General features: G+C 42.7%; 1 protein-coding gene across 4 annotated transcripts in view; it reads right to left on the bottom strand.

Annotated features, from left to right (window-relative positions):
* The window catches only part of LOC106569778 (plectin), a 137,291-nt gene that overhangs the window by 29,490 nt on the left and 82,771 nt on the right, over positions 1–25,030 (bottom strand). Inside the window, exons 4-25 of one of the 4 annotated variants that reach the window (XM_014141390.2) lie at positions 24,584–24,619; positions 20,093–20,170; positions 18,242–18,334; positions 16,494–16,660; positions 9,174–9,289; positions 8,951–9,057; positions 8,477–8,596; positions 8,008–8,103; positions 7,717–7,844; positions 7,015–7,108; positions 6,590–6,744; positions 5,555–5,882; positions 5,314–5,391; positions 5,047–5,208; positions 4,675–4,779; positions 4,053–4,148; positions 3,832–3,957; positions 3,546–3,698; positions 3,131–3,285; positions 2,620–2,746; positions 2,081–2,264; positions 1,804–1,824 (exon numbers count right to left, since the gene is read on the bottom strand). In XM_014141390.2, the coding sequence (XP_013996865.2) occupies positions 1,804–1,824; positions 2,081–2,264; positions 2,620–2,746; positions 3,131–3,285; positions 3,546–3,698; positions 3,832–3,957; positions 4,053–4,148; positions 4,675–4,779; positions 5,047–5,208; positions 5,314–5,391; positions 5,555–5,882; positions 6,590–6,744; positions 7,015–7,108; positions 7,717–7,844; positions 8,008–8,103; positions 8,477–8,596; positions 8,951–9,057; positions 9,174–9,289; positions 16,494–16,660; positions 18,242–18,334; positions 20,093–20,170; positions 24,584–24,619 (2,725 nt within the window). The remainder of the gene's footprint in view (positions 1–1,803; positions 1,825–2,080; positions 2,265–2,619; positions 2,747–3,130; positions 3,286–3,545; positions 3,699–3,831; positions 3,958–4,052; positions 4,149–4,674; positions 4,780–5,046; positions 5,209–5,313; positions 5,392–5,554; positions 5,883–6,589; positions 6,745–7,014; positions 7,109–7,716; positions 7,845–8,007; positions 8,104–8,476; positions 8,597–8,950; positions 9,058–9,173; positions 9,290–16,493; positions 16,661–18,241; positions 18,335–20,092; positions 20,171–24,583; positions 24,620–25,030) is intronic. The other 3 variants (XM_045694588.1, XM_045694589.1, XM_045694590.1) reach the window with 3 other exon arrangements.

The following is a 25,030-nucleotide window of genomic DNA, read 5'->3' as shown; positions in this document are numbered from 1 at the left end:
ACACAGTGTTAAGAACCTCAATGAATCGTAAAGGAAATCACTCCACAAACTATTATCCTCATTCCCTTAATATTGAATGATACAAAGAGCATATTTTTGCTTAAAATTATCTGCTTACATGGGTTGCATCCCAAATGGAACTGTATTCCTTACATAGCGCACTACAAAAGCAGTTGACAGTTTATTTTTTTTCCTGAGTTTATATAATTTGTTGTTTTACTTGTGAGACACAGCTGAGTGAGCATAATCATTTGCTTTTTTTATTTTACTGGACTGATGGCCTGCATCTGATATTCAGTCTGAGGGGAGGGAGCAGCGGTGACGCTGCCTCTCACCCTACTCATCGTCCCTTCCCTCTCCCTCCCTCCGCTGAGAAAAGGGGACACAGTCTTCCACTGCATTATTTATGCCTCATTCACCAATTCATCTTATTACTCCTAATAATAACAACGCAAGCATATCAAAACACTTTTCTACTCATCCATCGCAGCATGAGTGGAAGTAGGGAGATTGAGCATTTCATGGCTTATGAAAGTGTTGAACAAAATGTTGACTGTGGTGAATAACAACTTAAACACCAACTTAATCATAAAAACATCAGCTTCTTTGCTGTATTTGTTGAGTCTCTCTCTAGTCATAGTTTTAAAAGTTTTTAAATCTCACAGTATCAACTTTGCTGTGTGCTCGAGGCTTCTTTTTAGTCTATGGACACAGTTATCTGAGCTACCGGATTGGCCAGTGGTAGTCCTATAGGTGCACGTGATTTGCTCTCTGGGCCTGCCAAATAGGCGGAGTTTTACCTTCAGACACATGTAACGATTCAAAATGGGAACACATTGCCTTCTCGGCGCTAGGGCTGCTGAATCAAGTGCACCTACCGCCAACAGCGCAAAATTATATATATCCAGGTGAAAGCTATGATCCCTTATTGATGTCATTAACTCCACTTCAATCAGTGTAGATGAAAGGGTTAAAGAAGGATTTTTAAACCGTGAGACAATTGAGACATGTATTATGTGTGCGTGGCATTCAGAGGGTGAATGGGCAAGACAAAAGATTTAAGTGCCTTTGAACAAGTTATGGTAATAGGTGCCAGGCACACCAGTTTGAGCATGTCAAGAACCGCACCGCTGCTGGGTTTTTCACGCTCAACATGGGAAACCCATGTGTATCAAGAATGGTCCACCCCCCAAAGGACATCCAGCCAACTTGATAAAACTGTGGGAAGCATTATAGTCAACATTGGGCAGCATACTTGTGGAACGCTTTTGAAACTTTGTAGAGTCCACGCCCCGACGAATCGAGGCTGTTCTGAGGGCAAAAGGGAGTGCAAATCAATGTTAGGAACACCTTCTAATATTGTCAGGGCATGGGCTCTACAAGGTGTCGAAAACATTCCATAGGGATGCTGGCCCATGATGACTCCAATTCTTCCCACAGTTCCTAATGTTTTGTACACTCAGTGTATGTCACATGAAATCCATAAAATCACTCAAACTTCTGGTTATAAATGCATAGTTTCAAAATCAAACTCAATCAACTGCCAGCTCATGCAGGAGAAAAATTCAGAATTATTACACATGAATAAACAACACAATGCATCAACACAGGCAAACTCATGCGATTTGACAAGGTGGCTAACGCAATGAACAGCGAAGTTAGAGAAAATCTTGGATGGTGATCAATGATGGTTAGATTGAGGGAAGTTGATGAAGTGAATCAGAACGGCCCTATTTTCATCCCTTAACTATCAAGCTTTGCCAGTCAACACTGCAGTCTGACACTGCAACCAGGACACCTTACCTCCAGTGGGCGCCACATTGCCTGTAATGTGAATTCAACAGTTAACCACTATTTGTAGACAAATGGCTGTGATGAAATTCAACATTTCTAACAACAAATATTGAAATCATGATGTTCATGAACGGAAAATGCAACGACAACTCATAAGGTATGCAACAAAGAGTGCAATAAAGTGTGCATAACAAAGTGCAATACTGATGTCATCAAAAATAACTTGGTTGGATGCTTCTTCTTGTACTATACAGGCCCTCTCCATGCTCGGATGTCTGACACTCACCTTTCTCCACAGAGTGCAGCAGTCCTTCGTAGTGCTGGCTGGCCTTTTTGTAGCCACTCTCCACCTGCATTCGGTCATCTGCCCCAAAGAGCTGGGAGTCCTGGTTGTCTCTTAGAAAGTCTTGGTAGTGGAACTCCAGGTTCCTCAATGCTAGCCTGTACTCCTCCACTGTCAGAGTCCTAAACTGCAGTGATGGGGAAGAAAGATAGGGAGGGTGAGCATGGTCAGGAAGAGTGTTATATTCTCTTTGCCTGAATTCCATCAGAAAATCCCCCCCATTCCAGAACCTTTGGAATTGTGTAGCTAACAATAAATAATTCTGAGGGCGTAATTTAATTAGACAACCAAGAGACACCATCTAATGACAAAAAATATGTCCTTTATTCTCTAATCTACTGTCTCCAAAAATGTATATTTGTACGTCCCAAATGGCACCCTATCCCCTATGTAGTTCAATACCTTTGACCAGGGCCCGTAGTGCTCTACATAGGGAATAGGGTGCCATTTGAGATATAGCCTGTGTGAAACCTTGAGCTCACCATGGTAATGTTCCATAAGCTGATGAGGTGGATGTCTCTCATCAGGTACTGCCAGGACATGAGGCTCTTCATGTCCACGTGCAGCATCTGCCACAGGACCAGCAGGTTCTGGTGACTTTCGTTCAGACTGTGGAGGAGGTTTGAGGTTAGTGAACCATACAAGTGCCGGGGTCAAATGTCTTTACGAGGCATCAAAGGTCTGACAAAGGTTAAATCAAAGGGCTAAATCAGAAGGTCTATCCATCTTATTTTAGCCTGGTCGCCATTCTGTATCTGCTCTCTTGCCAACTCCTTATGGAATTGTCATTCCAAACAACAATGGAGTGGACAAGAGCTCAAACAGATCTGGGACCAGGCTAATGTTGTTAATGATAAGGCTAAATCAAAGGTTTTGGCCATGTTGTTTCATGGTAGGCTAAATCAACGGCTTTAGGCATGTTGTTTATGGTAAGGCTAAATCAAAGGTTTTAGCCATATTGTTTTAAGGCAAGGAGATGATTGGTTGCCTCACCCTGAGACACCGCTCACTGCGTCCTTATTGATGGGTGGAACCAGGAAACAGATGGAGGGCACAGTGGCCTCGCTGCCTTTGGGGTTCTGTACTTTCCACTTGTACGGCTGAGAGTTGTCCATCAGTGCACACTCATCCCCTCTGTGGACCGTGATCTGGAAAGAGGCACAAAATGAACGCCCATGTTGTACTGTATCTGACCAGTTCTAATGACACGCCTTCGAGCATGACTAATAAGATAAATAAAATCAACAGATACTATTGCTGTTATACTTCTAAGTGTTACTAATCTATGTTTTGAATAAACACTAAATTTCCACAGATTCTGATAAGATGCGCTTATACTAAGTAGTAGCCTAAGAGTGTTTGCTCCTCCACTGGAAAGCTGGTCACATGAATAGTAATATCTCCTCACCTCCATCTGTTTGAAGTCGCAGACGGCCTGGACAGGCACTTTACCCTTGACTGGTGTACCAGGGTTACGTGGCTTCAGCTGGACAATGGTCTTGGCCCTCCGGTTCAGCCCATTTAAGTGGGTCTTAAACTCTTTCAGTTGCTCCTTCTCATCCTATATATGAACCACCACAGGGGTATTTAACAATACAGACAATGAAAGATGCTGTTGCTTTAGTCATGTCACTGAACCAGAGTTGCTGTATTTTCTCTTCACTTCTTCAATAAAGTAGAATAAGTCAACCTACAACTGCGTCCTGTAACAAGTCCTCGAGTCGTGTGACAGTGATGTTACGGTCACACGTGTATTTCTTCTTCATAGTCTCCTGCATCTTTTTCATCTTCTCCTCTGCCTCTTTCACATCTGAGAAAAACTACAAGGGTAGAAAAAGAGGAGCACAAACCGTTTTAGAGATAGGATGATGTATTTTAATTGGACTATCTGAGGGGGATATATGAGTTGGCATACTTGGAAGTAGGAGGTGTTCTCTTTCAGGTGGGACTCGATGCAACAGCAAAGCTGCAGGATCCAGCTCCACTGGGTCTGCAAGGCTTTAGTGAAGGCCTTTGGTGGGGAGAGAAAAAAATAGCTTAAGAAAAAGACCTATTCTCATATCCTCTGCTCTTAGAAATAAAAGACAAAGTCAAAGACAAATCCATGTTAAATATATACTGTAATGCAGGGGTAGGCAACTAGATTCAGCAGCGGGACGATTTTTGCGGATTTTTGCTGATAGAACATAATTACAACAATTTGAACATCACAAATTCACCACAAGTAAGCCCAAAAAGAGATTGTATTTCAAAATAACATGATCATTTCATACCTTGATTACATCAAGGAACAATCACAAATCTTAATTTTATTAATGGGAACATATTTTCTAAATACCTTTTTTTAGCTGAATTCTTTTGTATTTTTTTTTAACCAAAAACTAAAATCCCAAAAACTTTGCGGTGCCAAAACAAATCACTTGCGGGACGGTTTTGGTCCATGGGCCCCCTGTTACCGACCCCTGCTGTAATGTGTGTGTTTGTATACTGTTCAGGAAATTTTAACAACTTAGAAACTCTAGTGATTGTGTTCTCACCTCTACAGACTCCTTGGCAGGGTGACCCTCCTTCAGCAGTTTGTCTCCTTGGAACTGGACACTGTTGACCCTCTTCTCTCTGTGCTCCAGCTCTTTCATCAACCCCTGAAACAAACCAAACAGACAGTGCTATGGCATTAGGGGGGATATTACTAGATATGAAAGTGCATCCCCCTAATCATAATAAATTATATTTCATTGTCAAAATAATAATTGAACATAATCTGATCAAAATCGAATTAAAGATGGGAGTACTACTGTTCTGTACAGTGCAGTACCTTTTTACTTTACCCTACAAGATCTGTATTATGCCTAACTCTATTTAGCTAATGTTGAACTTTCCAGGTTGGGTGAGGATGAGAACAACCATACCGAGTAGTTGTCTTTCTTGGCATTCATGTTGGTATTGCGTTCGCTCCAGTCATAGTTAACCTCCTCCTCCTCTTTCTCATTCAGCCACATCAACTCCTTGGTGGCTGCAGTGACAAAGGCATGAAGCTCATCCAGGCTGCACAGACGAGCCTTGGAAGAACTCTGAGGAGAAAATAATTACAATGAGATTGGAGAAGACGCATTAGATAAATGGCAGATTGTTGAAAAGTTGTAGTTGTACGTTAATATTTTGAGTCCATAACTTACCAGAAGCTTGCTATAATGCAACTCCAGCTTGGATAAGTAGTCTCTGTAGGCACATTTGCTGACAGGGGAGAGCTGACTCTGAAGGAGAATAGAAAAAGATTAAAGATTAGAGAAGAAGCATGGCTAAAAAAAAGAAGCGGTCATTTTGGCAGTAACCAAAGAGGATCAATGATGGTATAACTGAATCAGTCTAATTTTCCCCTAACTCCAATCCCATCCCAGGTAGTTTTTCACACTGTACCTCGTCTGCTTTTGCTCTGTTGATCTTAGCACGGAACTCGTCCACTGACTGGTGCAGGCCACGGTGGCTGCCCAGCTGGGACTCCACGGTGTGCAGGTCCGAGCCCCATTCCCCCTGGTCCACCCACCTCTGGTTCTCCTCAACCCAAGCCAGCAGGTCCTGGATGTAGCGCAGGGTCACCTCATCCAGCTCGGGACGCACCCTCATGGGGACCTGCTGAAGGGTCTGCATCTGGGACATGGGTATCTGGGTGGTAGTCACTTCAGACTTCAGGCTCAGGTTGTACTCACTGCGCAGGTACATCAGCCGCTCGTGGAGACGGTACACTCTGGAGGTAAAACAGGAGAAACAATGCTGAATCGTTCAATGACAACGAAACAGGTATTTCAATCAATTGGATTTAACAAGTTGGTTTAACAATACAGTAAGGGCTTAGGTTTCATCGCGTGTTGCACAAGGCCTCACAATAATACAGTAATGCTCTTGAGTGGATAAGACTGCTAAATAGCCAGACTGCTAAATAGCCAATTAATGGTACCCGAACTCTCAGTAATGACTATCTTGCACTGACCCTACTCAAACTCACTAGACTATATATACACACCATATACACACTCACTCCCACACACTACATTGACACTCCCACACAAAACCCACACAACCCCCCCCCCCCACACACACACACTTTTACAATCATGATTTGCGGCTGCTACTCTGTTCTTTATTTTACTATTATTATTATCTATTCTGATGCCTAGTCACGTTACTCTGCCTTCATGTACAGTACATTTCTACCTCAAATACCTCATACCTCTGCACATTGATCTGGTACTGGTACTCCCTGTATATAGCTCCATTCTTGTGTATTTTATTTTATTTATTTTGTGTTACAATTACTTATTTTTTTAACCATCGTTGGGAAGGGCTCGTAAGCAGGCATTTCATGTTAAAGTCTACACCAGTTGTATTGTGATACAAAGTTAGATTTTATTTTGATGTGGAGCTTAAATGGTTTTACTCAGTGGTTGTTCTGACCTGCGGTACATCTGTTCAGCTTGTAGATGGCGTCCGTCCTTCAGCAGCTGCACGTCATTGAAGAGGTACCGGATCATGCCCTCTGCCTTGTCCAGGTCTGTCTCTACCTCTGCTGTGTGCATAGCAGGCTTTCCTGAGCTCAGCAAACGGACATCCTAGAACATAGATACAGTATAAACACTATGACACCATGTGTTCCATCTTGAATACAGCATTAGTAGACATCAGTCCATGAGCCTGAGAATGCTTTTGACCATCCGAACACATCCAATCTCACATAACTGTGGGGTATTCATTCACTGTATCATTGACTACTCAGTCTAGCAGCATGGATTTGTGGTGACAAATCTGTAGGGCCACAGATTGTACATTATGAAGTCTACATTGGCTGTGACTGTCTCCCCCTGGCAGGGTGTGAGACTCACCATCTGTAGCAAACCCTCAACCTGGTTGAGCTGCTCCTCACACACCCCAGACTCCATCTGGACCTTACTGACAATCCTCTGCAGCAGCTCCAGCCTGAGGGTCAAAGGTCAACACATCAGGTCAACACATGTTCCACAGTCTCTCCTAAATCAGCTCTGAGGCTGGGGTATTGTCTAATGAGGTAATGAAATAACTAGATGATGGTACTGTAAATCTGTCATCAAGGCAAAGGGTGGCTACTTTGCAGAATCTCAATATAAAATATATTTTGATTTGTTTAACACTTTTTTGGTTACTACATGATCCCATATGTGTTATTTCATAGTTTTGATGTCTTCACTATTGTTCTACAATGTAGAAAATAGTAAAACAATTAAGAAAACCCCTTGAATGAGAAGGTGTGTCCACACTTTTGACTGGTACTGTAGTTACAGAAGCCTTTGGGTGTGAATGCTCTTTTTTACAATGTTTTATGTCCTGTTTAATGTGTTACTTCTGATAGACATTGAGCTTTTAATTTAACAACTGAAACACAACAGAAACACCACGTGACAGAGTTCCCAAATCAAGAATTTCTCCTCAGAACTGCATCTAACAAAAACATCTGTAACGGATTTCAGCATCATCTCAAAGATGAAGGTATAATCTCAAACATCATTGACCCTCCACAGTGTTGTACGTACATATAATGGCAGTCTCACCTCTCATATTCTGTCCTTAGAAGACGCTCTCTCTCCAGTATGGCTACATGGAGACGACCCCACTCCTTCTCCACATCGATAGGCTGGTACCCAGGGGGAACCTTGACATTACCCACTTGAACTGCACCCTACAAGGACAGACAACGACAGGCACAGGCAGGAACATTTTTAAAAAAGGACAAGCATTTACTTGATGCAGTTAGTTTATTTAACTATTCTTTAGATGTGTCCAAACATTCACTCTGGGCGTTTTGGCTTGGACCTTCTCCTTTTAGTGGTTTAATTGCTAACCTCAAAAGACGTGTAGATGTGTTTGGATCGATTCTTGTCTGCTTCCTTTGCAGGCAGCTCTGTTTCCTTGAACTTCAGAAACTGGCGCCAAAGAACCTGTGGTTTTAAGATGTTGCTGAATTAATTCAACATGACAATTAAACATACGAAGCTCTTGTTTCATCACATCCCTAAGACAATTTTCAGAAAACAGAGACAAACAGTTAGATTATTTCCTTACCAAGCAAGACATAAGTTATGGAGACTAGTACCCTTTACCAGTGACTTATTTTCTCATTGCAGACCACTTCCATAACTGCTACCCCACTGGCCCCAATAGGAAAAAATTATGCTAAATTAATTCACTGTTACAACTGAACATAGCCTTTGTCATACATCAAGTCTCTAAGACAATTATAACACATTTGGAGCAGACAGAATATTCACTTACATGTATCAAGAGATTTCCCTAATAGGTGAGGAGACTTACCTCAGTCTCCTCATAGCTGGTAGGGAACTTCCTCTCCTCAAACACGATGATGTGGTGTCTGATCCACTGCAGCAGCAGGGTCACCAGCTCATAGTACTCCTGCCAGCGCAGCTCCAGCTCCTGAGGGACACACAGGAGACAGAAGAGGGTTCATTAGAGAAAGGTTGAATGGACTAAATCAGTTGCGGGTAGTCACCATATCATTGCATTAAACATCACTCCACTGGTTAAACATGGTGTAGGGTGAGGTTTCCTCTAGATGCTGATCTTGGGTCAGTTTTGCATTTACCCCTCTAATGGTTAATGTTAGTATTGGGGGAGGAGAAGCTGATCCTATACCTGTACTTAAGGGAAAATTCACCCCGGAGCATCAAAGACATCTTACATTTTGGGAAGATGTGATCTCAAAGGTGAGACCAGGAGGATTCCCCCTAGTGGTGATGGCCTATATGGTTCCAAGAAGACGACACTTACATTGGCTTTCACCTCATCCTGGACGTCAGGTACACGGGGCATGACATCATACAGGGAGGACACGTATGTGATGATGGACTTCTCGTCTGGGTGTGGCACATCCACATCTTATTAGAGGGGAGACAATGAACACCAGTTAAAAACTGATTTTAGAAAAAGATAAATGCAAGTATTCATACAAATACGCCACTAATAGTATTGCGAGTAATTGAGAAAACGATACCTTCTGGGTCGAGCAGCCGAGTGACGCCCAGGTCTCTCTCTGCCACACTGAAGGCCTGCTCCAGGTTCTCTACATGGGTCTGTCGGTACACCTTACTCATGTCAATCAGAGTAGGGCTGGGGACAGAACATAGAAAAGACTATTAAAACTATAAAATTGCATCTCATTTTCTTGTATTTTCTTATAGAATATAGGACAAATGGTTGTATTATATTCATCTTTGCAACCCCAAAACATTCAGGTAAAACCATTAAATGCAGGTTATTTTCTAAAAACATAAGGATAAAACATAATATAAGCACACAAATGTCATTGTTATGGCCTACATAATTTTGCCCCTGTCAGGCATCTGTAAAACAATCAAACCCATTGACTGATCCAGCAGCTCGTTGCTGTAGGCCAGGGATCATCAACTAGATTCAAACGCGGAACCGTTTTTTTTTCTTGAGCGAATTATCAGGGGGCCGGAACATAATTATAAATTATTTGTAGCCTGCAAATTGACTGCAAGAAGCCCAAACATATATAATATTTGACGAAAACATAATCATTTCAAACCTTGCTTGGATTTGTATACTATCACATATCTCTCTGTTATGCATGGGAATATTTGGGAACAGATTTCCAAAATTAATATCCCTTGGAGCTGATTTCATGGTGTCTTTTATGTCCAACAATGACAATTCCCCCAGAAATAACCGCCAGTTGGGAAACCCTGCTGTAGGCAGTTTAATCATGATGGACTGCCTACATTAGATCCTTATCGACATGCCTCTGTCAGAGGAATGTTTATACAGACAGGGGCAGACAAAAACAAGAGCTCCTACTAACAACCAATTAGTTTGAAATTCCATGTACAACTTGTTCCACGTACACTGCCAATAAAGCTAATTGCAGTCAAATAGTGTGCAGATACAAGATTTGATTGCTTGGAATGAGCACAGGGCATATCATATTTGCCAATGGATTTAGCCTAGCGTGGTTAAACAAAATACAGGGGATTTGTAAAGAAGAGGCGAAAAATGCATAACTTATTAGATTCCCTATAGGAAAATAACTAATGTCTAGAAGTAGCAAAAAAAAGGAAACGGCTATCAAAATTAATCCCAACCACCACCTTAATGAAACACTGACATAAACCCTGCATACCATTGCACAACTCTCTGCACATAGTAGTCTCCATGGCCCCTGGGGTAGTGCTCCATATCAGAGTAGAGGACCTGTCTATAGGAGTGTCTGTCCCTGCTCAGGTTCACTATGCGTGGGTCTGATCCTGACCCAGACCCTGCCTCCTGCTCCCCGATCTGGGAACCTCGGCTGGAGGAGAATTCCCCCGGGTTCTGTAACCCCCGATTCGAGTCAAAAGTGCTACTCTCAGCTGAGACATCTTCACACAGCATGACAACCCGGTCCTCCAGGTCAATGACAGAGCCCTGGGTGCTGCTGGAGGTGCTGTTCAACCGTCTCTTGGAGGAGCGGAACTTCTTCTTTAGACTGTGCATCATGTTGATGGTGTGTGTCCTCAACTGCAACAGTGTCCAAACAGTGTCCAAACTCTCCTCTTGCAGTTTTTCTTTTCAGTCTTACAAATCCATGTGTGAGACTATGACTGATGTTTTTCAGATTTAGCTCAGATGTAGAATCCCCTTTCCACGGCTAGATAATGTGCAAGCCTTGACTGTTGACGGTCATAGAATTGAGAGATTACTTTCTCATGCATTTCTCTCATTCAATAAGTTGTACGTGAGCACAGACTGCTTTGTTGCTTTGTCGTTCTGCAGAGTGTGCTTCTGTCTTTCCCTTGGTCTGTGTGAAGTTTGTATGGCAGACACACGTGAGACACCTGGGCATACCTGAGCTGTGCTGCTACTTGCTGAGACTTAAAAGCACAGCCCCTGTGGGCATCTTACTTTAAAATTCATGGGACACACACCCTCAGTCACAATCCTCTCTCTTTTCATGCAACTAAATAAAACCACATAGCTGCCTTGCCTAGCCACCTCCTGTGCCTTTCTCCTGAGTCCTGTGTGTAGAGTGTGAGCATACAGGGTGTGTGTTTGTACGGTATGTGCAAACATGAAAAGTCCCTTGTCAAAATCTATCCTGACCCCTTATGGTAGGTGTTATGCGTATTCTTTTTACACAAACATTTAGCTAACTTTTTCATTGTAGATTGAATGTTACTGCTATGTGACGTGTTGGATTTGCACCTACCTGCCTCGGTGGATGACCGTGGAAGATCTTTCACCCAGAACTGTCAATAGGCTAATAGAAATGTTAGGTTTTGTTGTTTCTTGCTGTAGTGAAAAGTCCTATACAAATTACATCTATTATTATTATTATTATTATTATTATTATTTATTATTGCTATGTGCATGAATGCATACCTGGTCATGCGGGATTGCTACGTCAAATAAAATGTTTTTGTCAATGAAAACAAATAAAATAATGAGAAGTACTTGCAACTGACTGCATAACTGTAGAGGAAGAATGAGAGAAGGTGATACTTGAGACTATTGACTTGCAGGCGCTGAGGCCCAGCGTGATGACTCAATCACGATTTATGCCATTTGGATGGTTGACCATTTATGGGCTATCACAGAGGTCAAACACAACTTATCTGTGGCTTTCTCTGGGGAGGGACATTCTCACAGAACCCTGGGAGCATGGACACCGTTGGAGATGTGAAGACAGATGAAAACGTGAAATCCACTAAATGGATGTTACTATGAATACCATCACTGCTACCATCCGCGATGCATACAAAGCCCGCCCTCCCTTCGGAAAATCCGACCATCTTGCATCTACCGTCTTATAGGCAGAAACTCAAACAGGATGTACCAGTGACGAGAACCATTCAACGCTGGTCCGACCAATCGGAAACCACGCTTCAAGATTGTTTTGATCACGCGGACTGGAATATGTTCCAGTCAGCCTCAGAGAACAATATCGACCTATACACTGACTCGGTGAGTGCGGTTATAAAGAAGTGCATTGAAGATGTTGTACCCACTGTGACTATTAAAACCTACCCTAACCAGAAACCGTGGATGGATGGCGGCATTCGCGCAAAACTGAAAGCGCGATCCACCACATTTAACCATGGAAAGAGGTCTGGGAATATGACTGAATATAAACAGTGTAGTTATTCCCTCTGCAAGGCAATCAGACAAGCGAAATGCCAGTACAGGGACAAGGTGGAGTTGAAATGCAACGGCTTAGACACGAGACGCATGTCTACAGTAAATCACGGACTACAAAAAGAAAACCAGCCACGTCATGGACGCCGACATCACACTTCCAGACCAACTAAACACCTTCTTTGCCCTCTTTGAGGGTAATACATTGCCACCGCCGCGGTCCACTGACAAGGACTGCCCCCCCCCTTCTCCATTGCTGACATGAGTAAAACATTTAAACGTGTTAACCCTTGCAAGGCTGCTGGCCCAGACGGCATCCCTAGCCGCACCCACAGACCATGCGCAGACAAGCTGGCTGGTGTGTTTACAGACATATTCAATCGCTCCCTATCCCAGACTGTTGTCCCCACATTCTTCAAGATGGCTACCATTGTTCCTGTACTCAAGAAGGTAAAGATAACTGAACTAAATGACTACTGCCACGAAGCACTCACTTCTGTCATCATGAAGTGTTTTGAGAGACTAGCCAAGGATCATATCACCTCCACCTCACAGGCCACCCTAGACCCACTTCAGTTTGCATACCGCCCCAACAGGTCTACAGACGACGCAATCGCCATCACACTGCACACTGCCGTATCCCATCTGGACAAAAGGAATACCTATGTTAGAATGCTATTCATTGACTACAGCTCAGCATTCAACACCATAGTACCCTCCAAGCTCATCATCATGCTGGAGGCCCTGGGTCTAAACCCCGCCCTATGCAATTGGGTCTTGGACTTTCTGACGGGCCGCCCCAGGTGGTGAAGGTAGGAAACAACATCTCCACTTCGCTGACCCTCAACACTGGGGCCCCACAAGGGTGTGTGCTCAGCCCCCTCCTGTACTCCCTGTTCACCCACGACTGCGTGGCCATGCACGCCTCCAATTCAATCATCAAGTTTGCAGACGACACAACAGTAGTGGGCTTGATTACCAATAACGACGAGACAGCCTACAGGGAGGAGGTGAAGGCACTCGGAGTGTGGTGTCAGGAAAACAACCTCTCTCTCAATGTCAACAAAACAAAAGAGATGATCATGGGCCAAAGGACACAGCAGTGGGAGCACCCCCCTATCCCCATCAAAGGGACAGTAGTGGAGAAGGTGGAAAGTTTTTTAAGTTCCTTGGTGTACACATCACAGACAAACTGAAATGGTCCACCCACACAGACAGTGTGGTGAAGAAGGTGCAACAGGAGGCTGAAGAAATTTGTCTTGTCACCCAAAACCCTGACAAACTTTTACAGACACAATCGAGAGCATCCTGTCGGGCTGTATCACAGCCTGGTACGGCAACTGCACCATCCTCAACAGCAAGGCTCTCCAGAGGGTGGTGCGGTCTGCACAACGCATCACCGGGGGCAAACTACCTGCCCTCCAGGACACATACAGGAAGGCCTAAAAGATCATCAAGGACATCAACCACCCGAGCCACTGCCTGTTCACACCGCTACCATCCAGAAGGTGATGTCAGTACAGGTGCATCAAAGCTGGGACCGAGAGACTGAAAAACAGCTTCTATCTCAAGGCCATCAGACTGCTAAACAGCAATCACTAACTCAGAGAGGCTGCTGCCTACATTGAGATCACTAGACACTTTATACAATGACACTAAATAATGCCACTTTAATAATGTTTACATATCTTATATTACTAATATCACGTGTATACTGTATTTTATACCATCTATCTATTGCATCGCTCATCCATTTACTTACATGTACATATTCTCATTCACCCCTTTAGATTTGTGTGTATTAGGTAGTTGTTGGGGAATTGTTAGATTACTTGTTAGATATTACTGCGCTGTCGGAACTAGAAGCACAAGCATCTCGCTACGCTCGCATTAACATCTGCTAACCATGTGTATGTGACAAATACAATTTGATTTGATTTAATGTTTGGATTGTTTCAAGAGTTCAAAAGTTGATATGCTTTATTGTACAGTAAGTGCTATGGATTTATTGTTACAGGGAAACTGTGTTATTTGTTCGGTGGACTGAGGATATTTCAAAGAGGAGTGACACAGGGGTGCTCTCCTATCATTTAAATTTAGTTGATTCGATTAGGATCTGGGTGTGTTGTTCCTGTCTATTGTTTTTCTAGCAAAGTGCAAAGAAATGTTAATTTTTCTTGAATTGGGAAAAAGGACGGTGAATTTAAGAACTTGTTAACAAGCTCCATATTTTTTTCTCTTAGAGAATATTCTGAACTGAAGACGTGTCACCATCTTATGTCTTAGCGATAATTACATTTTAAAAATTTGATTTAACCTTTATTTAATGACGACCTACCCCGGCCAAACCCTAACCCGGACGACGCTGGGCCAATTGTCCGCCGCCCTATGGGACTTCAAATCACGGCCGGTTGTGACACAGTCTGGAATCAAACCAGGGTCTGTAGTGACGCCTCTAGCACTGAGATACAGTGCCTTAGACTGCTTTAGCATCTATGTATCACTAAATGGATGTTACTATGAGTACCATCACTGCTACCATCCGCGATGCATACAAAGCCCGCCCTCCCTTCGGAAAATCCGACCATCTTGCATCTACCGTCTTATAGGCAGAAACTCAAACAGGATGTACCAGTGACGAGAACCATTCAACGCTGGTCCGACCAATCGGAAACCACGCTTCAAGATTGTTTTGATCACGCGGACTGGAATTATGTTCCAGTCAGCCTCAGAGAACAACATCGACCTATACACTGACTCGGTGAGTGCGGTTATAAAGAAGTGCATTGAAGATGTTGTACCCACTGTGACTATTAAAACCTACCCTAACCAGAAACCGTGGATGGATGGCGGCATTCGCGCAAAACTGAAAGCGCGATCCACCACATTTAACCATGGAAAGAGGTCTGGGAATATGACTGAATATAAACAGTGTAGTTATTCCCTCTGCAAGGCAATCAAACAAGCGAAATGCCAGTACAGGGACAAGGTGGAGTTGAAATGCAACGGCTTAGACATGAGACGCATGTCTACAATTTAAGAACTTGTTAGCAAGCTCCATATTTTTTTCTCTTAGAGAATATTCTGAACAGAAGACGTGTCACCATCTTATGTCTTAGCGATAATTACATTTTTAAAATTTGATTTAACCTTTATTTAATGACGACCTACCCCGGCCAAACCCTAACCCGGACGACGCTGGGCCAATTGTCCGCCGCCCTATGGGACTTCAAATCACGGCCGGTTGTGACACAGTCTGGAATCAAACCAGGGTCTGTAGTGACGCCTCTAGCACTGAGATACAGTGCCTTAGACTGCTTTAGCATCTATGTATCATGTATTTCATGTACACTGTAATAGTTTGAGAGTTAATTCTTTCGTGGCTAATAAACTATATTAGTTGAATGGAGTAAATGCATTCTTCATTTTACAGAGTCATTATTTTATTGACTATACGCTTATAATTTAGTAGGTCTATTGGTAGTTGTTATTTACACTATACACATAGCATATGATTGGGTAACACCTTGACATCCCTGATCTGCTTGCCTCAATAAATTAATGCCAGAACATTGGCCACCAGGATTAGCTATTTGTATCTAGTCTCTTAATAATTGCGTAACGGTGCAAATTAGACACGTTCATTATAGTCATACTAAGTGGTGACGCAAGGCTCACTACCTTGACTAGATCCTCTAGGGAGTCACAGGGCCTGTTGCATTTATTCACATAATATTGGAGTCAGATTGCTAAATGTAGTTTATTATTATATTCAACATTTCTACATAATTGTTGGATAAATTCCATCCAACTATAAATGGTGACCCTCAGTTGACAGGGGGTTTTACACCCTTACATAACTACCTGAACAAGTCAGCCTTTCTGCAGTGCACAGCAAATATGAATTTCACATTCCTCTCTTTGTATGTACAGTAATAAAGAAAACATTTAACATGTATGTGGAACCTTGCAAGGATCACAGGGGTTCACTACGTCCAAAGGATGTATATAATAGCAAGTCCAGGCAAGTGCATGTAATCACAAAATGATCAGGCATAGCTAAAAAAGTGTTCTTGCATGTCCATTTAGGCCCCTGGCACAACCTTCATCCATGACCCCATGATTTCCTCAATCCCCAGTCAGATCACCTCAATACTACTTCTTCAAGGCTGCATCTCACCTGTGTTTGTGTATGACAGCGTTGAAGAGCTTGCCGTCCCTCCAGCTGGTGGTGAAGTTGTCGCAGCGCATCCCGTGGTATCCCTCCACCATGCGCTGGGACCACAGCAGCAGCTTCTCCTTCGCCGTCATGTCGTCTGACTGGCCATTCACCTGGATGTCTGAGATCTGGGGGGGGGTATTGGTATTGGTAAGACAGGCTATAGAGTATTCTTTAATTGTGGGATCCATAGGGTATCCCAATAGTATTAACACATCTGATTTGAACTAGTTTGATGATTAGTACATTTTTTGAATCGGGTGTGTTGGTACTGGGCTTAAACAAAAACCTGCACAACTTGTAGGTCTGAATAACACTGTTATAGATGGTTCAAGGTGTGCTGGGTTGGCAAAAAGGCTGGCAAAAAGGGTTAAGGGCTGTGGATAAAGTGCACATACTGGAAGAGAACTGTGCACGCTTTGGTATAATCATTATGCATGGATTTAAAGTTCAAAGCAACTTGACTTGATCCAGGCAGATGATACATTTTCAACCTGAATAACCAACAGTCAGCAGTTTACTGCTGTGAAACCCTCCTGAACAGCTTTATGTTCCCGGGTGCAGAATCCAACTTGTGAAAGTAAAAACATCCATGGGGCACAGAATTGAATAAGGTGCAGCAAATTCCTGCAGTGAATTCCTGCTTGAAAGAAGATGGAAGATAAAGCTATGAGTCACAGGTACAGCCTTTTGAATCTCTCAGCAGTCCATTTCCCTCAGTAGTCTATGGTGGATCTGTGTTTACTTTAGTGTTTTGTTTCTGATGCTCAACACAATGTGTACACTGCACACTGTGTTCAATGCATTGTTAAATAATTAATGTATTGCCATGCTAGAAATACTATGCATAACCCAACCCCTCTCAACCACCAAAAATAAAACAATAACCGAAGAAAAAATAGATGATCAATGGAGTCATGGTTGATTTTAGTCATAGCATGAGACTTTATTGAGCTTTATTAGAACAACAAAGATTGCTTTATGACCAATGTGACATTTTCAATGTGGCACACTGTCAGGCGTTCTAATATTACTTTCAGGGTGGAGAGCGAAAATATTTAGGACTTACTGTCTCATCCCTCTCGCTTCTTCTCTACTATGTACACACTCACGATGTGACTCACCACATGGAAAGAGGCCCTCCGACCTCTCAATTCGCCTTCATGAGAATCTAGAGAGATTCCTGCTTCCTTCCACTTCATCAAGGCATCATGTTTTGATGAGAGGACTTAAAGGACTAAAACAACAGAGTCTGCAACTCAAATAGCCCACTATTCCCTATAAAGCGTGCTACTTTTGACCAGAGCCCTATGGGGTCCTCTGATAAAAAAATAAGTATAGCCAATGGTGGGACTCGTTAAAATGTTTAGAGCCGCTACCTGCCACACCAACCTCTCCTGCCTGTCAACGATAAACACTGAGTCCCCCTGGAGTGGACGGAATCCCACATGATGTTAAGAATATCCTTGTGCCCTTCTTTTTCCATATTTCAAAATATTCTCAAACTGCTAAACAAATAACCAAATGCTCCTGGCATCTTCCATTCGGGGAGAAAAAAGTTCCTTCCGTCACTGAGTTATATTGAGGATGAAAACCTCATATGGTCTTCAAATGAGTGTTTCAATATGTTTTTTCAATGTTCAGGCTTATCATTTTAATGATAATAAACATATTGGTTGTTGTTATGCTACGAGTGAAGCATGATATACCTGGAAGTGAAGGATGATGGTCCATATCAGGCCGAGGGTCAGCTTGGGGTTTCCATCGGCGATGTCATCATTCCTGATGTTGACCAGTTTAACCTGTCACAAAGGGGACACAAGTATGTACAACCATCTTAAAGAAAATTGTCCCTCTAGATTAAGTTTTATCTAAATGGTTATCTAATGAATTATAAGGTATTGGGACTGTTAGTTTACATTATGAGAATCAGTTCAAAGTGAAAAAATATGTTAAAAAACATAGATACACTGAGGGTACAAAACATTAGGAATACCTGCTCTTTCCATGACATAGACTGACCAGGTGAATCCAGGTCAAAGCTATGTCACCTGTTAAATCCACTTCAATCAGTGTAGATGAAGGGAAGGACACAGGTTAAAAAATGATTTTTAAGCCTTAAGACAACTGAGACATGGATTATGCCATTCAGAGGTCAAGAAACAATATTTAACTTCACTAGGGTAGGGGGCACTATTTTCACCTACGGATGAAAAGCGTGCCCAAAGTAAACTGCCTGCTACTCAGGCCCAGAAGCTAGGATATGCATATCATTGGCATATTTGGATAGAAAACACTCTAAAGTGTCCAAAACTGTTAAAATAATGTCTGTGAGTATAACAGAACTGATATGGTAGGCGAAAACCTGAGAAAAATCCATCCAGGAAGTGGGAATTTTTTATGTTTGAAGTTTTCTATTGAATGCCATTACAGTATCCATTGACTTAGGACTCAAATTGCACTTCCTATGGCTTCCACTAGATGTCAACAGTCTTTAGAAATTGTTTCAGGCTAGTATTCTGAAAAACGAGGGAGTAAGACCACTCTGGATGAGTGGACACTGCAGTGTCCCAGAAGTTTTTCATGCGCACGACCGAGAGCGCACCTTTCTTGTTTTCCTTTTATATTGACGAAGCTTTTGTCCGGTTGAAATATTATTGATTATTACGACTAAAAACAACCTGAGGATTGATTATAAACATCGTTTGACATGTTTCTACGAACTTTACTGATGCTTTTCGTATTTTTCGTCTGCCTGTTGTGACTGCCTTTGAGCCTGTGGATTACTGAACAAAACGCGCGAACAAAACTGAGGTTTTTGGATATAAAGAGGGACTTTATCAAACAAAACAAACATTTATTGAGTAAATGAGAGTCTTGTGAGTGCAACCATGTGAAGATCATCAAAGGTAAGTGATTAATGTTATTGCTATTTCTGACTTTTGTAACTCCTCTACTTGGCTGGTAACTGTTTGTAATGATTTGTCTGCTGGGCGCTGTTCTCAGATAATCGCATGGTATGCTTTCGCCGTAAAGCCTTTTTGAAATCTGACACTGTGGTTGGATTAACAAGAAGTTAATCTTTAAACCGATGTATAACACTTGTAATTTTTATAATGAGTATTTCTGTTTTTGAATTTGGCGCTCTGCAATTTCACTGGATGTTGGCCAGGTGGGACGCTACCGTCCCACACCCCCTAGAGAGGTTTTAAGTGCCTTTGAACGGGGTATGGTAGTAGGTGCTAGGCACATCGGTATGAGTGTGTCAAGAACTGCAATGCTGCTGTTTTTTTCAAGCTCCAAAGTGTCCTGTGTGTATCAAGAATGTCCCACCACCCAAAGGACATCCAGCCAGCTTGACACAACTGTGGGAAGCATTGGAGTCAACATTGGCCAGCATCCCTGTGGAACGCTTTCGACACCTTGTAGAGTCCATGTCCTGAAGAACAGAGGCTGTTCTGATGGCAAAATGGGGAGCAACTCAGTGTTAGGAAGATGTTTTGTTTCCTAGTGTTTTGTAGACTCAGTGTTGATTGATGCAATTAATCATCACACTGTACCTGTCTGTGTTTGAGGAAGTCCAGTGCGATCTGTACATTCTGCAGTTTGTGGAAGCGCATGCGCCCCTTCTCCCTGGGCTGTGAGAAGAGAACAAACTTTACACACAGCACATACAATACCAATAGGACAAGGAAGAGAAGGCCCCATGACTGCAGGCAAAGTATTTCAGATTGAGAAAACATTTTATATGGATTACAAGCAGCAGTCATGGTCCGATATAATCAACCACATTGAATGGACATTACAGAACAGTTCATAATAATGGCTGGAACAGAGCAAATGGAATGTCACCAAACACCTGGAAACCATGTGTTTGATGTATTTGATACCATCCCATCTATTCCGCTCCAGTCATTACCAAAAGCCCGTTCTTCCCAATTCAGGTACCACCAACTTCCTGTGATGAACATTGAATTTGAGATTTGACTCCACATTTGGTTGAGTTGTGGTCAGAGCTGAACACAGTATCTCATGACTGCCCAATCCCCCCTTCATTTTACATCTGGCTTTACATGGCCCTATTGAAAAGCATTGTAATAAGATCTAGAGGCATGAACATTCTAAGGAAAATGGGTGAAGATGAGAATGTTAAACCTGGACCACTAGCTACTGGATTCTTCCAATCATCAATCACTTCCATGTTCAATGCATCGATCTAAACATTTTACAAAATCAAAAAATGACATGAAAACTACCCTTTGGCCCAGGAGTTGGACCCTGAGAAAAACTACAATTATTTTTGCAGATAAATTATACCTAAATTACATTATTACTATTTCATCTGCAACACAATCCATTCTTACCAAGCAGATACCTGAAGTCAAGCAGTAGTGCTAAGAGACTTTATGCTTCTTAATCTCTAGATAATGGTCAAGTGTGCAGGAGACCTGTATATTTGGTCCACCATTACATGCATCGGTACAGCAAGTCACAAGCTCTCAGTCAACCACAAGCTCAACTAGCGTACAAGTCGATCTCTTATTGGCTTGCAGTATCACTCTGGCTTCTGTTTACAGTAAGTTGGGTTAAATGAACGGATGCCTGTATCTCTTTCTCAGAACTCAGACTAATACGCTAAGACTTGGAGGGAGTGCACAGACGAAACTAGAAGACTGAACATGAAATGATCTAGGGCTGAAACTGAAGGAAATATCCCAGCTTTATTCCGAATGTTTTTTATACAACAGGTGGGTCTAATCCTGAATGCTGGTTGGTTAAAACCGCATTCTAGCCGGTGTCAATTCCACAAGTTACCACCAGTTAAATCTATGACGTTAAAATGCATATTTACTCTGTTCCATCTGACTGCACAATCCACTGTCTCATCAGCCCAGCCAGACAATTTATAAACTTGATCTCCACTATATAAAAACATCTAGACATTCTCACATTTATTTTAGACTAACATTTCATTTTCAACAGCAGAGATTTGTATAAACCTTGCTGTCTGTCTCTCTGAAATTTGCAACCTTGTTTCAATATTCAAATTCGATCTTCAGCTGTCCCATAGTAATGAACGTGTCGGGAGTTGGGTCGAAAGCACATATTTCTTTGCCAGGCAATATCACGCCTCATTAGCTCATTGTTATGGATGTATCCAAATAAATGTCACTAGAAAACAACTTAAACAAATGCAAATGCAGCTACTTTGCTGTTATTCTGTCTAGCTAGCAAGCAAGGGATTAGAACATTGCCAGCCAGTATGGCAATGGAACATTTAGAATGAACCACATAGATACAGAACAAAAAGACTGAACGACTGAGTTGTGTCTCTGGCTACCAAACCGATAGAATGAATGACCAGCCGGCTTGGGTAGCAACCCTAGATTTGTGCCGGGACTATATCTAGTTGAAGGATGAAATAGTGTGAATAAATTAATCAAAATAACGTGTTTAATGAAAATGTCAATCATCATGAACATGTTGGTAACCAGTTGTTTACAAGTGATAATGCCTTCGAAGCCGGTGTTTGGAGGATATACTGACTTGTCTCAGGCCTAACGACACCCGTGCCAATATATCCTACAAACACCAACTTCTCAGGCATTATCACTTAAATAAGTAACCAAGAAACCTACTTCACCCACATAGCTTATCACAGCACAATGACTAGGGACAACCAGTCATTTACCACACAATATCCCCAAATCCAACACAAAAAGGATAATCTTATATCTTCATTCCCTACTCAATGACGCTCAGCTCAACCTTCTTGCAGAGTTGGGTTGGGTTTCTTCTTGCAGATTTGGGTTTCTGTGTTCCATCCCAAAATGGCACCCTGTTCCCTACATAGTGTACAACTTTTGACCAGGGCCCATAGGGCTCTGGTTAAATATAGTGCATTCGGAAAGTATTCAGAACCCTTGACATTTTCCACATTTTGTTATGTTACAGCCTTATTCTAAAAGGGCTTAAATAAATAAAAATCCTCATCAATCTACACACAATACCACATAATGACAAAGCGAAAATAGTTGTACTTTTTTTTACCCCTTTTTCTCACCAATTTCGTGGTATCCAATTGGTAGTTACAGTCTTGTTTCATCGCTGCAACTCCCGTACGGACTCTGGAGAGGCAAATGTCAAGAGCTGTGCATCCTCCAAAACACAACCCAACCAACCTGCACTGCTTCTTGACACAATGTCCACTTAACCCGGAAGCCAGCCACACCAACGTGTCGGAGGAAACACCGTACACCTGGCGACCGTGTCAGCTTGCACTGCGCCCGGCCCGCCACAGAAGTCACTAATGCGTGATGGGACAAGGACATCCCTGCCGGCCAAACCCTCCCCTAACCCGGACGACGCTGGGCCAATTGTGCACTGTCCCATGAGTCTCCCGGTCGTGGCCGGCTGCGACAGAGCCTGGACTCCAACCCAGAATCTCTACTGGCACAGCTAGCACTGGATGCAGAGCCTTAGACCACTGAGCCACTTGGGAGGCCCCAGCTTTTACAAACATTTTAAAATATGTAACAGAAATACCTTATTTCCATAAGTATTCAGACACTTTGCTATGAGACTCAACATTTATCTCAGGTGCATCCTGTTTCCATTGATCATCCTTGAGATGTTTCGCACAACTTGATTGTGCATGTCTGAGCGAAAAACAAGCCATGAGGTCGAAGGAATTGTCCGTAGAGCTCCGAGTCATTATTGTGTCAAGGCACAGATCTGGGGAAAGGTACCAGAACATTTGTGCATCTTTGAAGGTCCCCAAGAATACAGTGGCCTGCATCATTCTTAAATGGAAGTAGTTTGGAATCACCAAGACTCTTCCTAGAGCTGGCTGCCTGGCAAAATTGAGTAATCGGGGGAGAAGGGCGATGGTCACTCTAACAGAGCTCCAGAGTTCCTCTGTGGAGATGGGAGAACCTTCCAGAAGGACAACCATCTCTACAGCACTCCACCAATCAGGCCTTTATGGTAGAGTGGCCAGAAGGAAGCCACTCCACTGTAAAAGGCACATGACAGTCCACTTGGAGTTTGCCAAGTGGCAACTAAAGGACTCTCAGACCATGAGAAACAAGATTCTCTGATCTGATGAAACCAAGATTCAACTCTTTGGCCTGAATGCCAAGTGTCACGTCTGGAGGAAACCTGGCACCATCCTTATGGTGAAGGATGGTGGTGACAGCATCATGCTGTTTTTTTAGCAGCAGGGCCTGGGAGACTAGCCAGGATCGAGGGAAAGATGAACGGAGCAAAGTACAGAGAGATCCTTCATGAAAACCTGCTCCAAAGCGCTCAGGACCTCAGACTGGGGTGAAAGTTCACCTTCCAACAGGACAACAAACCTAAGCACACAGCCAAGACAACACAGGAGTGGCTTCGGGACAAGTCTCAAAATGTCCTTGAGTGGCCCAGCCAGAGCCCGAACTTGAACCTGATCTAACATCTCTGGAGATACCTGAAAATAGCTGTGCAACAATGCTCCCCATCCAACCTGACAGAGGTTGAGAGAATCTGCAGAGAAAAATGGGAGAAACTCCCCAAATACATGTGTGCCAAGCTTGTAGCGTCATACCCAAGAAGACTCGAGGCTGTAATCGCTGCTAAAGGTGCTTCAACAAAGTACTGAGTAAAGGGTCTGAATACTTATGTAAATGTGATATTTCATGTATTTTTTATTAAATTAGCAAAAATGTCTAAAAACCTGTTTTTGCTTTGTCATTATGGGGTACTGTGTGTAGATTTATGAGGGGGATAAAACAATGTAATCAATTTTAGAATAAGGCTGTAACATAACAACATGTGGAAAACATCAAGGGGTCTGAATACTTTCCGAATGCACTGTATGTAGGGAATAGGGCGTCACTTGGGACATAGCCCTAGTCTCTACAAGCTCGTCGACACATGGAAAAGGACAACGTTGCATACACAGAGAGGGCAAGAAAGAAGGTGACATCAACATGCACAACCCGACAGCCACCTGGGGGAGTGACACATGCCACGCCTGAGGAGGCACTACACAGTCCAGGCCCACTCACCAAGCGCGAGTTCCTGACAACGTCACGCTCCCTCGGCTACCACAGCAAGATCATCACAAGAGAAGAGGCAAAGGCAAAGGGGGCAAAGGTCAGGGCAAGACAGGAATTTGAAAAGGAAAAACAGGGGTCAAACAAGTGCAAAGGCAGAGAAATAGAGAGTGAGAGAGAGAGAGAAAGAGAAAGAGCGAGCGTCATAGAAAGAAAAGAAAATTATGAAATAAGTGTTAAATTAATGCTGAGATATTATTTCCAAAAACAGCTTCAAATCAGTACTATGTATAGGTTAAGTCAAATCGTGAGGAATTCTTAAACATGTAGTGTATTGTTCGTGGACCACATACTGTATCTCTGCAGGTTTTAACACATGCAATAAGGTAGTAAAAAAAAAATCTACCAGCCTAGGTTGTGTATTACATGTGACGTCAAGTATAGGAAAGATTACAAAAT

This window comes from Salmo salar, chromosome ssa14 (genome assembly GCF_905237065.1).
Source record: "Salmo salar chromosome ssa14, Ssal_v3.1, whole genome shotgun sequence".
In the NCBI taxonomy this organism is placed as follows: Eukaryota; Metazoa; Chordata; class Actinopteri; order Salmoniformes; family Salmonidae; genus Salmo; species Salmo salar.
Note: the sequence above shows the minus strand (reverse complement) of the source record. Positions and strands in the feature narration are given on the sequence as shown.